This window comes from Cyprinodon variegatus, unplaced genomic scaffold (assembly GCF_000732505.1).
Source record: "Cyprinodon variegatus isolate N-32 unplaced genomic scaffold, C_variegatus-1.0 Scaffold581, whole genome shotgun sequence".
NCBI lineage: Eukaryota > Metazoa > Chordata > Actinopteri > Cyprinodontiformes > Cyprinodontidae > Cyprinodon > Cyprinodon variegatus.
Genome location: NW_015151034.1, coordinates 262,958 through 278,849, shown reverse-complemented (window position 1 = coordinate 278,849; position 15,892 = coordinate 262,958). Strand labels below are relative to the sequence as shown.

Here is a 15,892-nt window from a genome sequence, read left to right as displayed (position 1 = left end):
GGAACACAATGTGTATGCAAGAAGCCGTGTGCCTTTGCTTAATCCCGTTTTAAAGTAACAATAACACGCAAAAATTCCTGATGGCCTGTTTATACAAATATGCATAAAATAATTATTGGACCCAAAGCAGTGAAGATGCAAACCAGAGAAGCCCACATTCATTGTTAAAAGTTCAGGGCTGTCAGCATCATGTTATAGGGACATCTTGCTACATTGGACGATTGTTTTTCTTGCAAAAAACATGGCATCATGATAAAGAATAATAAAAGAAATGCACTGAAAGAGCATCACGAGACATCTGCCAGGATATTAAAGCTAAGGCAGATATGAGTTTTTCAAATGGACAAAGATCCAAATCTTAAGACCAAATGAGTTTCCTGGTGGTTTGGAGAAAACAAAGGCTAGGATTAGGACTTCATATCACAAAGTCTTTATTTCAATCTCTTGGAAATTTGTTTGCAGAGCTGAAAGGTCTGAGTGAGCATGTTTAACCCAAGTCAGACAGCTTAAGGGCAATGTTACTAAACACACACACACAAAAAAAAAAAAAAATATTTACAATATATGTAAGCATCTGAATTTAAAGAGCATAATCATCATCTTAAAATTATCACACTTCTTAACCTAACATTTAAATTTTGAGATAAGTATAGGAATCAATGAAATGAAAATGAATAATAAAGCTTTACTGTCATATATTCGGTTTAGACGTCTTCACAGAACATTTTTGTATGCATAAAAAGAAAACTGCACACGGCCAACCACATTAAATTTATAGAATACTTAAATTAAGAAGTTTTTTTCTGGTAAAAAAGAAAACAAGCTCTTTACAAAACATGATGAGGATGAACTGGCTCCCTTATTAAAGTCATTGTAAAACCTAAAACTTTTTTTCATATTTCACAAACAGTGATGGCCAATTTATAACTGAAGTATACCACAAAAAAAAAAAAAAAAAAATCATCTGATAACTGCTAAATTTGTTGTACTCTAAGTCTATTAGACAACAATTTGAAAAATGTGTTTCCCCAAAATAATGAATCATTTCAATGGTATTTTTGTTGTTGACATCTTAGGGAAGATCTTCAAAGATTCCAACGTCAAAGGTTCTTAAGTCCCTGTGAAACTTTCTTTTTTTAATACGTGCAATAAGAGGGTGTGTTGTTGGACATCTTTAAAGATTGCTGCTTAAATTGTCAGATATGTAAACAGATCTGATTTCAGTCATTGAAACGAGCAGATTGAATGTTCTACAGGCAGTTTGAGAGTGGCCGACACAGAAAGATAATGTTCAAAGCCACAGAGATAGAGGTAATACTGATAATCATCCAGAAAACATAATATTTAAAAAAATATTCATATTAAAACCCATAGCCTTTCTTAAAGTGCTCCAAAAAAAAAAGAAAGAAAAATACCATGATTTGTGCAAAATAGAATTCCTGTTGCAAAGAAATGTGTACTCATTCTTCCTCTTTCAATGTTATATTTTTTTTAAACCTTTTTCCGATTTGGTTTAATTATAAAAAGATTGTCTGTCATCCTGGTGCATTAACTTAATCCACCCTTTAGACATTTTTCCTTTTCTAACGTTATTCTACTAATGTTAGTTTTGACAGTCAAAATATGTTTACATGCACACAGAATATCTCTCCATCCTGTGGCGTTGTTTTAACGCCTCCTATGTGGTAACAATGACCACAGACATTTTTGCTCATGAGTTTGCACCTGACCTTTAGAAGTACTTAAAGAGACCAAAAAGCTGCCACAAAATAGATTTTTCAATTTGGTAAATGTTTACATGTGCATATCCTTCATCCATGAATTTGAACATTTTGTTCTATAGAATATGATCTATGGGGACAATTTTGTCTCAATATTATTCAGCTGCACAAAAAGCAATCTTAATCAAAAAAATATATATTTTGTGGTCAAAACGTCTGGCATCATGATGATTTTTTTAAATATATTTTTATGGAATATTATATTTTGGGGGAAAAAAAGTGCTGTCTAAAAACCCTTTTTTTTTATTCTCTTTCTTGAAACGAGAAAAAAGGCTATGTACAAAACAAACTATATGCATGGATGAAGTCTTTGGTAAAGATTCTCAAAATTTTTGATCATTTTGATGCTCCCTTTTTTGGTTGAACTTAAATAGTTAGGGCAACTCCAGAGGCTGGTGCTTGAAGGGAAGTTGGCTTAAATTGGAGGCCATCCTGCTGGCTTTCGGCTTGAAGAGAAACTTTTAAACAGCTACTACTGTATGTTACTTTGCTTATAAAAAATACATAAAAAATTTAAACAAACAACAAAAACGCCTGGAACCTAAAACATGTTTTAAAGAGGTGGTAAGTCCCTCTGAGAATACATCATTGCAGGTGGGTAGGGACAACTACAACCAACAGGTTCAAACTGTTAGATTAAAAAGCTGTTTGTAAATGTGCAAAAGTTCAAAATGAACAATTAAAGATATAAACCTCAGCAGAACATACTCCACCTGCCTGCTGACTTTTTCTGAGCCAACAGGAAACTAAACTGGCTGAAACTTTACTCAAAGATTGTGTTAGTGTGAAGCTGTGCCCAGAGATGCCCCAATGCAATAAGTGTTATATCAAAGCTCTAGCCAGAGCAACATGCTGTCTCTGCCAGATGGTCTTCCTCCCTAAATGCCTCCTCCCCTGATAAACATCTTACATTCACTGGAAAATGTGATTTATCATAGGTTGGCTTCCTCTGTTCTTTTGGTAGATTTTCCTTGGCTAGGTTTAAACAATAACTTTAAGAAGCCACAGTTTAATACCCCTAGAGAAATGCTACAAAAATGAGGGAATATTACACCATCTTTCAATCTTTTTAAAGTCATGCCCTCTCTGTACTATATATCCTCACCTGTTCTCTTTGCACAATATAACAGTTTATATTTCAACAGTCACTGAAAGTCAAATTTTGGCTCTTGTAGCACAATAACACATAAGATAGGTGTTGATTTTCTCATCCTACTAGTGAGCTGCAGATTCACCAAAAGTGAAACTTACACTTCCTCTTTCATCATGGGCGGCCATGCTTGTAGAAGAAGCATGATCAACTGAAAGTCCTCCCACTTCTGTGCTCCAGCCAACATCTCCTGGAAAAGGGTGTACCTCTTGTCTTCATTCTCCACATCCTCTACCTGGACCTGGTGGAGAGAAAGAAGAAGGTAAGGATGATAGAACAGCCTGAGAGCAGCTTTACACATACAATTCCACATTGAAGCAAAATAAGTTAGAGGATCGCTCATCGGAATCATTATAGAAACCCCCCAATATATGTGACATCTGGGGCTTAATAGAATTGATCAGTTAATTGAATTTTGATTTTATGAAGATGTAATAAAAAAAAAAAAAGATTTTCTTTCCACAATCCCTTTATGTTCTTAGATGTGTACTTATAACTGATAAACTAGCCGACTGAGTAACATCACCAGCAGTAATCATTTAAATATTTTCATGGTTCATTGTGAAACATTGTTTTATTTATTTCTACAGCTTGACTTTCGTTGTCTTTTAAATTAAGGTCACCTCCCAAAGGAGATGATTGAAATAAAAGTGATGTATGTCATTTGTCATATTTAATATGAAACTTAAACGAATGAAATTTTTTTTTATTCATTGCATTTGGTAAAAAAAAAAAAAATCGGATATGACTTTTTTTTTTTTAAACAACATTCTATGCATCCATTTTTCAGTTGATATAATCATACAGTTTCAGTAAAGAAGCAAAAAAACTAAACATAAAGGACGATACTATGTAGAAACGTTTCCATCACCTGGTTTGAAATGAATTAACCAGGCTAAGCAAAGTATAAAGTTTGGTTAAATCAATACTTAAAAATTCCCTTCATGGAAATATCTGGGAAGAAGCAGAGAAAGGAAACAACTGATAAATCATATGAGGCAAATAATTTTTTACGTCACAACTTATTTTGGAAATTTGTTTCCATTTCACAGTAACCACATCAGCCCTTCCTAAAAAGCATAAAACCAATTCAAAGAATGGTTCAGAACCCCCTCTGAAACCCACCCCCCAGTCGAACACACAACATTTTAGTCACATACGTATTTTTCAGGAAGAAATGTTTAATGTATCCATACCTTTCATCTGCAGATTTGGAAAAAGTCTGAAATATATTAAATGCACTGGATAAAACACAGAGCATGATGACTTTGGGCTTTCTAAAGAAGGTATATGGTAATGTTTTCAACTCCATTTTATCTGTGTTATCCAAACTGTATCCAGAAAAGTGCTGGCTTGCTTACTCAGATACAGTAACTAACAGGACTTTCTCTCAATAAAGAATTTCATGGCTGAAGTTGCTAAACGTTCAAAACAAACAGACAATTTTCTTTGGTATTGAAACAAGGCTGCCTGGCAGGATGTCTTCAAAACGACGGTAAAATCCTCTAATGATTTATCCCTGAAGTTGAGGAGGTTCGGCAGATTACACGTAGTAGGTCTAGAAAGGCCTTAGGGAGTCTAGGGCTAACCCCAACTGGACATACACTATTGTTCTCGTTCAGCAGTTCGTTCTGGTCACCAGTTATCCTGGGTTTGTTATTGGGGAAGCATTAGTCTATTCTGGAGAGGGTGGATTACTCCACACACGAAAGCTAACAGACCAGCAGGCATGACATTCATGTCATCTGTATTTGACTGGCCAACTCTATTCCAAACTGTACCTTAAAAACAAACTTGCAGAGCCTCTTCAGCTTCTTGCAAACATCTTTCCACAGTTATTTTATAACAGATAGCCTTTAATAACTTGGTGCAGAGAAACACAAGAATTTGTGAGTTGCCAAGAGAGGGTTGTGTACCAGACATTGATATTTTGATATTTATGTAAAACAGATCAAACATGTTACTGCCTGGTAGAGCAGCTAAGTGAATGAGTGAGGCCTCGCTCTAGATATTGCCTCAAATAAATAGAAAAGTTGTGTTTGTTGCTTAAAAAACTGACCTGATGACCTTAAATGTGCTGTGGTCAACTGTCAATGGAAACATGCATATTGTTACTGAAATAAAACTGGTAATATAACTGGTGAACTCTCTTCATTAATATCTCAGATCAAGACCTAAAGTTGACAATTCTATATCCAGTTAATAGATATTTTATTCTATCATGTTAAACAGCATGTTTTATTGACCAGGATTGCTCACCAGCTTCATCCACTATCCATCAGTTTTATATTTACTGGATACAGTATATGGTTAAAAAGCTGAACAGAAAAACTCTGGACTTGGGAATAATTTTCTTTTCCTGGTTGTACTGAAACACATAATCCACCATTTGTGATTATTTGAAGGGTTCTCATATTCCCAATTATTGATTGATAAATTGGTTGACTTTATTCATCTCACAGAGGAGAAATGTACTGTACTTGTTACATCAGCTTTAACAGTCAAAGAAGAAGAATAGCCAAAGGAAGAAAAAGGTGCAAGGGTTATATAAAGTATATACAGTGCGTACACATATTACTTTTTTTTGTTTTGTTTTTTTAAATAAGTGATAGATAATATGGTTGGAACTTTGGCCATGTTGTTTTTCTGACTCTACATCTTATCTTTAAATTAGGGTGGAAGGTCTGGGGTTGTAATGCATAAAACAGTGAGCAGATTTTAATAATAAAAATTGGTCAAAGGGAGGATTCTGGAAATTTGTTGGGAATAAAATAAAAGCAACTGCTTGAAATGCCAAGTGCCCGTCTACAAAAATTAAAATCCAAAGTAATCTAAATACCCTGGAGGCACCCAGCGCATGTCAAAGTAACCATGGCGACAATGGTGTTAGGCTTTTACAGAGACAAACCTCTGGGAGTTTTATTACAGCCAACCAACAACTTATTGAATGAAAGCAGTGACAAACTTAAAAAAAATGGATTAAAATAGAAAATAGAAAGCACTGTCTAGCCACTGAATTACAATAAATAATTGATTTAATGTTGATCCTTGTAATGTTTTACAACATAATGATAAATACCTTAATATGACCCTCAAGCTTTCTTTAGGAATGTTGTCTATCTGAACAACAACATATGGATTTAGTCTATATGGGGGAAAACTCAAGGTTTCTGTTAAGTACCCAAAAGTCCTTTGCTCAAACGGACAAGTCAAATCTTACCGCCTCTTTTTGCGCTGGAAAATCTAAACCAGCTAGTAAGCCATCCATGTATCAGCAGAGCAGCACTATCTCTGAATAAAAGCTAAAACTCGAGGGAAAAAAAATTATGTTTGTGGCTCCTTCAGTTGAAATTAATAAAACAGAGCCACATTTTATTTTTTGGGCAGGGTTTTTGTTTTTTACTGAAGATTTATAAAGATTGCATGGGTCCTGCAAATTAATTTAACTGCATGTTTTTGAACAGAAAGTTTTTTACACATGAAGCCCCTTGAATTAACTAAGCTTTTAATCAATTGCTCCTGGTTCCTACATTGCTATAATTATGCGCCAGGACTCTCTTAGAGGAATAAAAAAAAAAGAGTAAGCCCAAAAAACATTTTCAGCCACAGACTGTTAAAAATTAGGAGGAAAATGTACGAAAAGAGAGCCTCTAACCGAAAAAAAATCTAATGAAGGGTTTTAAAAAGGGTAATTCAGACAAGATCTATATCAATTGAGGTAACCTGAGTGCCAAAATTCCAGAAGGATCAAACAGCAATTAAAAATGCTATTTTTATATATTTTTGAGTCAGACAATCTTCTAAAAGGTTTTAAATAAGCTCTGTCTAAACCAGAATGTACAGTTTTGCCAATTCTAATATACAAGAATAATTTAAAACATTGATCTCTATTATTTTTGATTGCCTCTATTATTGTAGTTGTTTCTGGGTTAAAGTAGTAAAACTAAAAAATTCCTAATAAAATCTTTTCCTTTATATTTGTATTCTTACAGTACAAAATCTATACAAAACTAACTGGCTTTACAACAGGACATATTTTGTATCGGAGTCATTTCACCGATAAAGCAGGGCTGGAGAATTAAATGAGTAGAGCTTAAGCTTGAGACCCTTCAAAAATGGAGGTCAAATGAGAAACAGAAACCGAATTTTAACGACCTGCAAAACGGCCCTAATCTAAGGCCATCAAATCCATCACTGAATGTCATCTACAACCCAGAGCCTATTCATCAGTGTTAGTGCCTTTCTGCTTTATGAACACTGAACATGATCTTATTGCAGAAGCATTTGTTAAATATTACAGCCGCTTTTATTCATTATCTTTGAAAGTTACAGGACATGGATGAATTTAGGATGGATATACAAAACATTATATAAATAATTTTCCATAGAAAAACAAAGATCCATAACAGACTCATACACAATCTTACCTACTGTCAACTGCAAATACATTCACTCCCATTTGCCACATGGTAGTAAGCCTTTTATTTCCTTAACATAAAAGGATTGCAATTACTTATGTCTGGCGATTAAATCCAACATTTTTATTCAAGGATGCAAAATAAACAGGAAAGGAAAAAAGAACCAGGGCTATGAGGCAGGGACTGGCAGCCAGTGCTATAACACTTAAATAAGAAGCTACAAATTGGATTTTCTCGAAGTTAGATTAGCTTATTTGTTAACTTAAACAACAAATCAATCATTATAATCTGGGTTTAATTTGGCATTTCAATATACACACTGAATATTTGTTTGCCTATTGCTGTTATTGTAACTTAAGTACGAAAAACATATCCAAGTCTTTGATAAGATCAAAAAATACTGTTTCAGATTTGCAGTCAGATTCTAAGCTGCTCAAATTGTTCGAATACTGTAAGTCTGTCAATTTCTAAAAAATAAATATTTGCCTGAGCTCCTGAGGATGTTAGAAATTATGGCCCCCAGTGGTCAAAAACTATTTCACTGATTTAGTGCAAATTTGTGCAGATTTCACTATGCCATCGACATACACATATTATAATATACACATACATTGCTTTAGTTTGGATACTTTATTTTGGCTTGTTCTTGTTAAGCTAAAAAAATATTTTGAAAGCATAACCTCCTGTCCTGTCCAAGCCTAAAGCTGTTAAGTGTCCATATTTAAGCTCAAGCCCCCCATAGGATTCAATACACAGATCTATGTTGACCATTTCTTACCTTTTACAAATTTAGCTTCTGTTAATATCAACAGAAGTTATGTCTATGCTGAGTCTATCAAATAAAATCTAAGAGGTTACTGTAATACAGTAGTAATGATAAGAGCAAAGATTGAGTAAATGTCCTATGAGTATTTTTTTAAATGGAATATTTTTTATAATAGCCAAAGAGCATTGAAAAAATTAGTAGTAATCTAAAATCATGCCCAATTTTTTAACTATATTCACTTGTCAATATACAGTAATACTGTATATTTTCTCTGTCCACCATCCAAAGTTTTTTTAAGATGAAGAGACGTCCATGTTGCACCAGGTTGTCCAGCTTGTTTTTTTATAGAAAGAAACAAAGAATAAGTGACAGCTGGAAGAGAACCACCTGCCAAGGTGAAATAATTTTTCTGATTTACTGCAAAAAAAAAGAAGAGATTATTGCAGTCTAAAATCAAACTGGATAAAAGTATCTGTTATAATGTTTGGTTGCAGCTTTTGTCTTTGATTTTCTTTTATCTTCTCCACCTGCCGACCTTCCTATGTATTGAGGGTTATAGAGTGACTCCTTGTAAGTACTTCACACATATAAAAGTACTTCACGTAGGTTGCTGGACTGCTCCAGTTTTGAAAATATTTTCTACACCACAGACATGTTGACAAGACTTTGCTCATACTACCTAGGAAAACCTTAGTGTGGGAGGGCTCAACTGTGCTGACATGCATTCAATGATGTCACTGAAAATCATTTCATTGGAATACTGATTACCTGAGGTCACATAGACACTTGTTAAATAGAAACATCTTCACCAGGTGTTTGTAGGGGTTCTGTGGCTCAGGGCTTTTAGTTTGGATAAAATTACATTGTTCATCATAGCTTTGTTAACAGCTTACTCACCACCTTGTGTCACACCTGCATTCAGGACCACTTGGCCATACATCACCTAACCTCCATCAGAAAACATAACTCAAAGTACCTGTATGTTCTAGAGAAATGTGTGTGCATTTTGCTTATACAGTTTTAACAATATTCTTTTTGTGCTGAGGTTTGGACTTTTTTTGGACTATCAAAATGAAATAAAACACCATGTTTATTTACTGTTGAGCTGTTCTACTAATGAATTCTTCAAAGCTTTGGCTATTGGACAAGTTGCCTGACCACTGACTAAAAAGCACTTTAGTAACCAGAAAAAAATAATTGTTGATTTACAGTATTTGGCTGCCTCACAATTAGCACAGGGTGTTTGTGTTGATCCACCAAACACAGTTCTATTCTTAAACAGTGTTATTTTCTTCTCATTTCTCATACGTTGCAAAGCTGTGTTAAAAAAAAAAAAATCCTCAGGTGATTAAGATGCAACATTGCTAACACACTTTACTGCCAAATGTTTTATTTATTTTTAAATTTGCTTTTGCATTCTCATCCAAGCAAACCCTGCTTGTTCCTTCTTTTATGTTCAGGCTCCACTCAAGTCATTTGTCTAAATGTTGTAATTCACAGTAGAATATTGATTGGCAATTGCAAACTTAGCAAAGTATTTTACCTCATGTGTTTCATGCACACAAGGTTAGATTTATCTAATTTTAAAATCTGGAAAAAATATATTTTTTACTTTACTTACACTTTTTTTTTCACCTGCTCTAGATGAACAGAAATGCACATGTAGCAGTTTATAGGTGAAACACATTGTTCACAGCATTTCCTACTGACCATCTTCAGCTACAGACAACTGAAGGTCAACAAGCAATGAATGGAGACACATTAAAGAGAGGTTGGGGGAAAAAAGAACAAGGTCCATTTTATTCATTGTGCTGACCCTGAAAATAACACTCGTAAATAAAATCCTTTTTTGTTCGCCCACTTTGACTAAAGTTAACCCTGCTTTTAAGAAAATGACAAACAGGGATGAGGAGAGCAAAACATGGGCAGGGAAATGTCTTACATAGATGGACAAGTGCTGAAGTAAATTAAACATAAACAGAAAGTTACCAGTAGCCATTTTATGGCTCTTTGACTTTTTTTTTTTTGAGTACAAGAAAAAGTAAAATAAAGTGGAAGCAGTTGCATGTAAAATATAAAACTGATTAAGCCTGATTCTAAAGAACTACAGATAAAGTATGTAGAAAAAGCAGTTCACCCAAATATATTTCATTATTACTGTACATAGAAACTCTAAACATTGAATTTCTTTGGATAGTTGTGGAAAATAAATTACAATTTTCTTTCATACCAAAAAAGACCAGAACATATAACTAATCAAGTTAAAGCCCCATCAATGGATATGATGTTTAAATAACTGCAGCAGCTAGAAGTAAATAATGGATTTGCATAAAGTAAATGGTATAAGCCGGCTATAAAAGTTAAACTTCAGTAGTATAAACAGACACTTCAGACCTCGTGTCTAACTTATCAAAGATTGAGTTGGATCTATACTAAAACTATGAAAAAAGATATTTCAGATTTATCAAACTGTGTGCACGCACACAGAGAAGTGCTAATTTTATTGATCAATCACACGTGTACACATAACTCCACCTTGTGTTCAGCCCTCTAGATGTGCACACTGAGCCACAGATGGTCAATGTAAAGCAGTGTGTGAATATAATTGTATATTTAAATGAGCCAGCTAATTAATGTCATGAGGGAGAAAAGTGCAGTTTAAATAAGCCTGATATAGATCTGTGATGATAAAGGAGAGTCATAAAAATATGTTTGTTAACCACAGTAGAGGCATATGAAATAAAAAGAATTATAAATGGAAAGAGAATCTGATTTATGGATGGATCGTGTTAGCAATGCCATCCAAGATGTCAGGCAGTATTCTGCTTTGCCCTGGCTGTGATATCTCAGCTTCATGGATACATTTACAAAATAATGTTTCTTAAAAGGCACCATGCAAAGTGTTAACTAATTAATGGCTATGTTTAACGTCTTTAAGGGACGTTTCACTGGAAAGAACCGGCTGCCAGAAACCACAGAATAAATAACTTCTGTAACTAATAAATAAAATAAAAAAGTCAAATCTGAATAAGCTGCCAGCCAAGCTATATAAATTATTCAATATATGCAAAAAACAGTTGGCTATATCAGCTTATTATGTTAGATGTTTCTTAATCTCTTGTGGATAATCTGTGGTTGTTAATAAACTGAGGCCTAAAGCCATGTCAATTTTCCTCCCATTTGAGTCTAAAAATTTTAATGTAATTCTTAAATGTATACCAAATCTTATATATACACCATGAAATGCTGATTATCCATATTTATTTGTACTCCTTTAGTACCTTGCAACTAAGCTACATTTCAGTTTGGTGGGTTTATTTCTCTTTGTTTCTGACGGATCACAACTTTTGCCTTGAAATTGCCGTGTATGAGTTTAAGGCCCAGTTTTGTGCATATGCAAAAATTATCAATTAGACCACTAATCTTTCACACATACTCCATTACTTACAGGCTTGCAAAAAGCTGTTACTGCATCCTTAAGATGCTGTGAGAGTACAGCATCTTAGGGCCTCTTGGCATCAACCACCTTGGTGGCATTTTTCTGTGTTTTTCTGAGGGCCTAGGTTTTTACAGGGGTAAGTTACACTAAACTCCAAAGAAACAGTTGGTAACTTAAAATTTTGACATCATATCTTAGATATCATTCCTTTCTCTCTGTAATAATAGCCTGTTGAAACTATAATAGTCTTTGTCTTATGTTCATTTTTAGGTTTCTTATTAATCAAATAATTTGTAAATAGACCTCACTGTGATCCAACTAAAAACAATCTTTAATTGGTTTAATATTTTTTTAACAGTGATAATGAAATATTAGTTTAATTTACATACAATATAAATTTATGATTTATATATAGCTTAACATTTTGACTAATATATAATTACATGAAGTTGTATTCACACATGGACACTACACTATACTTTTTTACCTGGAGTCAATGGCATGTGATTGCTCTCAGTCTATTTACAGAGATGCACAAACCACAATAAGGTTGACGGATTTAGAGAAATAATTAAACAGAGCTGGAAACATTCAATTAAAATGAAAGAGCTTTAAAAAAAAAAAAAGGTGAGAAATAAATGTCACCTAAATCTGAGTGTTTAAACTGAGATTACATTTAGTTTCCTTGTTAACTGAACATCTTTTAAGTACATGTGACACATAAAGGTAGTACTGTTGATTTTTCTCATCAAACATTGGATGAATGAGGAATACCAAACAGTATTCTGCATCTGCATGAATAAGATCCTTTTTTGGAATCTCAAACTTTTATCTCAGCCAACTAAAAACTTTGTTTAGAGTCAAAACAAAAAGGTAACATATTATAGGGGAAAGTTCTTTGCAACTTATCTGTTTGTTTATTTTGAAATCATGCTTCACTGCTGTTATATTCATAAGCTGTGAGGCATAAGTAGCTGGAAGTTGGCAGAGAGACAGGGAATTTAATTCCCTAAATGGAAGGGCATAAAGTCATTTAAGTATAATATTTTAACTTTAATGTTAAAGTGAATAATGTAAATTTTTTATTGACATATTTAAATATTTTAAAACTCTGATGAACACGTGGTACATTAATGTTTGAGCTGTAAATTATTTATATTTTTTTATCTCAAAATTTTAAAATGTTAAAATTATTGTTTGTGTCAATGTTGCCATTTAAACAATGGTCCCAAACAAATTTAGGAAAATTGTCACCAAAGAGGGGAGAGCTGGGACATGGCCATGTTTGGAGATGAGCAGAGAGTGTTAAGTGGGGAGGAAGACTATGATGACTTATGACTAAATGAGTCATCATAGTACCTAGAATAAAATTATATGCAAACTGTTAGGTGATAAAATGTGCACCTGAGAAATGCAAGGAATTACTGCTGTCAATCGCATTGGTGAAGTGTGCCTAAGTCAGATGGCATTATGGTACTTTCCAGTTTATATTGATAAAATAGAATACATGTGGAGCCATGTTCCCATCATTGTTTTTGTTAGTTATGCAATAATTTTGGTTAAAATGCTAGCATTCATATGCAGGAAACTGAAATGCTAACACTTTAGAGATAAGGTCACTCCACTTTCCAGGTCATAACTCTGAAGTCACATGCACCAGTATTTCCACTGGCTGATAATATCAACATGTACCAAGTTGTACAATCTCAACTAACAGGAAAATTAAGCCACAGTAGCCACATATAGACACTTAAGCCGCACATACACTCAAACTGTACAACTAATCAGCGGGGTTTAAAAGTTCACTGCTCAAGATGTTTGTTCTTATACTGTACGGCCCGACGCTCTGATGCGATCTACCTGCTCACACTGCGCGTACAAACACCCCACGTAGGACTCCGAGAGATGGTGCTGGTTGGACTCGTCACTCTGGAAGAAGAAGAAGAACTCCCTTGTTTGCACAGGCAAGGTTCTGTTAAATCGGCTTGTAGCTCTGCTTCAATAGCAGCATTTGCCGATGAACACCCTATGACCGCCGACTGAATTTCAAACATTCTCCCGGCCTTATGATTCCTGATCAGGAGGTGGTCGCAAGAAAGCTGATCGCCCCTAGTCACCCCGTTTACTACATGATGCTCGATGCGCCATGAGGCTGAAAGTCGGCCGATCGAAAAATTCTCGTAGGACTGGAGAATTGGCTGGAAAAGGGAAAACATTGTGCAGTATGTGCCCGGCTTTAGAGGTCAGCAATAAGATGGATTCGGGCAAAAATTGCAGACCTCAAGAAAATTACAGAAAATTTTAAAAATCTGTACAGCACCTAATAAAGCACCTTTTAAGCCCTATTTATACAGTTTATTATATAAAAAATGTGTTTGTTTATAGATAAAGATCATTTAAGCTTTCCAAACATATCCAACATATATTTTATAAACTGCACTATAAAAAAGTATTTCATGCTGTAAAGTGCTAAATAATGGGGATTAAAAATGTTACGATTTCAGAAATTATTAAATTTGTCCTTCAGTTAAAAGACTGGGATACCAAAGGGACTACTGAACTTAGCTGTATTTATTCAAATCCCATAGATTACTTGATATATTAATTCACATATCATTTCAGCAGCTCTAAGAATAATTACCAATTTTTGTTTCAAATAAAGTAACTGAAACACATTTTCTTTAAACATATGAGTTCATATTATAGTAAATTCTACAAGGGGAATCCTAAGCTGGTCCAAAGTTCTGGTTTGACTGAAATTTTAATTAGTTTTCTGCAGTGCTCCACAGGTAATCTAATAAAGCACAAGAAGTAGTTGGTTGCTCTTAACACGAGGCCATCCAGAGTGGCTGAAAGCCTTTTCTGACTGTATAAAACGTCAAGGTCCCTTCTCCTTTCAATAATGGTTTGCAGTGACTGCTAATGACTGAGGGATGGTCTTAACCAAATTGTAAGAAATATTAGTTGACATGGCTAAGAAGCATTACCTGAGTGGGAAGTTCACTGATTAAGTTAATTACAGTGAAACGTGAAATGCCTAAAACTGAGCAAAATAAAAACAATGACATACTAATAATTATAAGGAAACATTTTGTATGCAGTCATCCTCTTATTTCCTGTAATTCATCAAGTTGTGACCTCTGTCTTTGTCTTTTAACCCCCGCATGCCTAAGCTGCATTTTAAAAGTCCAAACAGAGTTTAAAAAAACCTAATAAAATATTTAAAGCTATTATGTAAATTTATGAGACGGAGCAAACTCCAGAAGGTCAGTGAGTAGTAGATGCTTTCCACAGCAGTTTTCAGAGCAGACAGTATCCCACAGAGGCTGAAAGACCAACAGTAAAAAACATCACATGGCATGTGGTCTGCCAGGTCATCTTTCATGACCCAAACTTTAACAAGAAAATACTGGAGTATCTGTTGTTTACTGCAGCGCCACATAAATGATACAAATATGGTGCCTCGCCACTGCAGAAACAGGGTAGTTCTTTTTCCTGCATCTCCACTGCAGAATCCAGGGTTAAACCAGTAAAAATACAGTAGAAATCGAACACAAAAACAACCATTTGAGGGAGGTAAGACTTTATGCATGAAGCATTTTATAGTCTGTTTGTAATTAAAACATTAAAAGGAAGTCACCTAGACCGAATATTTTTGCACAATTTCTATTAAAAAACGTTCATTAAAAACATCAATCTTAGAAATATCTATTTATGTAAGCCAAGTTTTCTGCTTTTACCATATTTGTGCAGATTAATAGCCTCATCAAAGTATTCTTAAGAGATTTTAACTGGTTAAATTAAAACACTTTACCACATTGATGTTCCGAGTTACTGATTAAAGAAATCACAATTACCCAAGACTGTTGATTATACACTGATTTTTAAATTGAATGTATCAAACACGCAGTTACTGGTGCAGCTGCTGTGAGCATCTTCCTAGAAGACACATTTTATCGACTATAGTTATTTAAGCTCTGATTAAATTCATCTTAAGACATTTGAATTATGTTCTTGGATAAACTGCAGTCCTGATCCAAATTCTGCTTTTTGCTTTCGTCAACAGTTCAAGATTGCACCAACTAAATAAAAATCCATTCCACTTATGCACTTTAACAATGTTTGAAGTGAGAATATATTTTTTTTTATACAATAAAATAATCTGGTATGTATTTTGTTTCACAGTTTATGTCTCAACATTAAAGCAGCACTGCTGCAGTAGAAGGAACCATATGTAGCAAAATCTGCAAAGAGTTTTACAATAAAAGTTTGAATGAAACCCTATATAAATAAGTCCACACACACACATATATATATATATATATATATATATATATA

General features: G+C 34.1%; 1 protein-coding gene across 1 annotated transcript in view; it reads right to left on the bottom strand.

Annotated features, from left to right (window-relative positions):
- nbas (neuroblastoma amplified sequence) overlaps positions 1-15,892 on the bottom strand; it is a 230,152-nt gene that overhangs the window by 33,479 nt on the left and 180,781 nt on the right. The window contains exon 50 of the mRNA XM_015392244.1: positions 3,033-3,172. Coding sequence (XP_015247730.1) covers positions 3,033-3,172 — 140 coding nt within the window. The remainder of the gene's footprint in view (positions 1-3,032; positions 3,173-15,892) is intronic.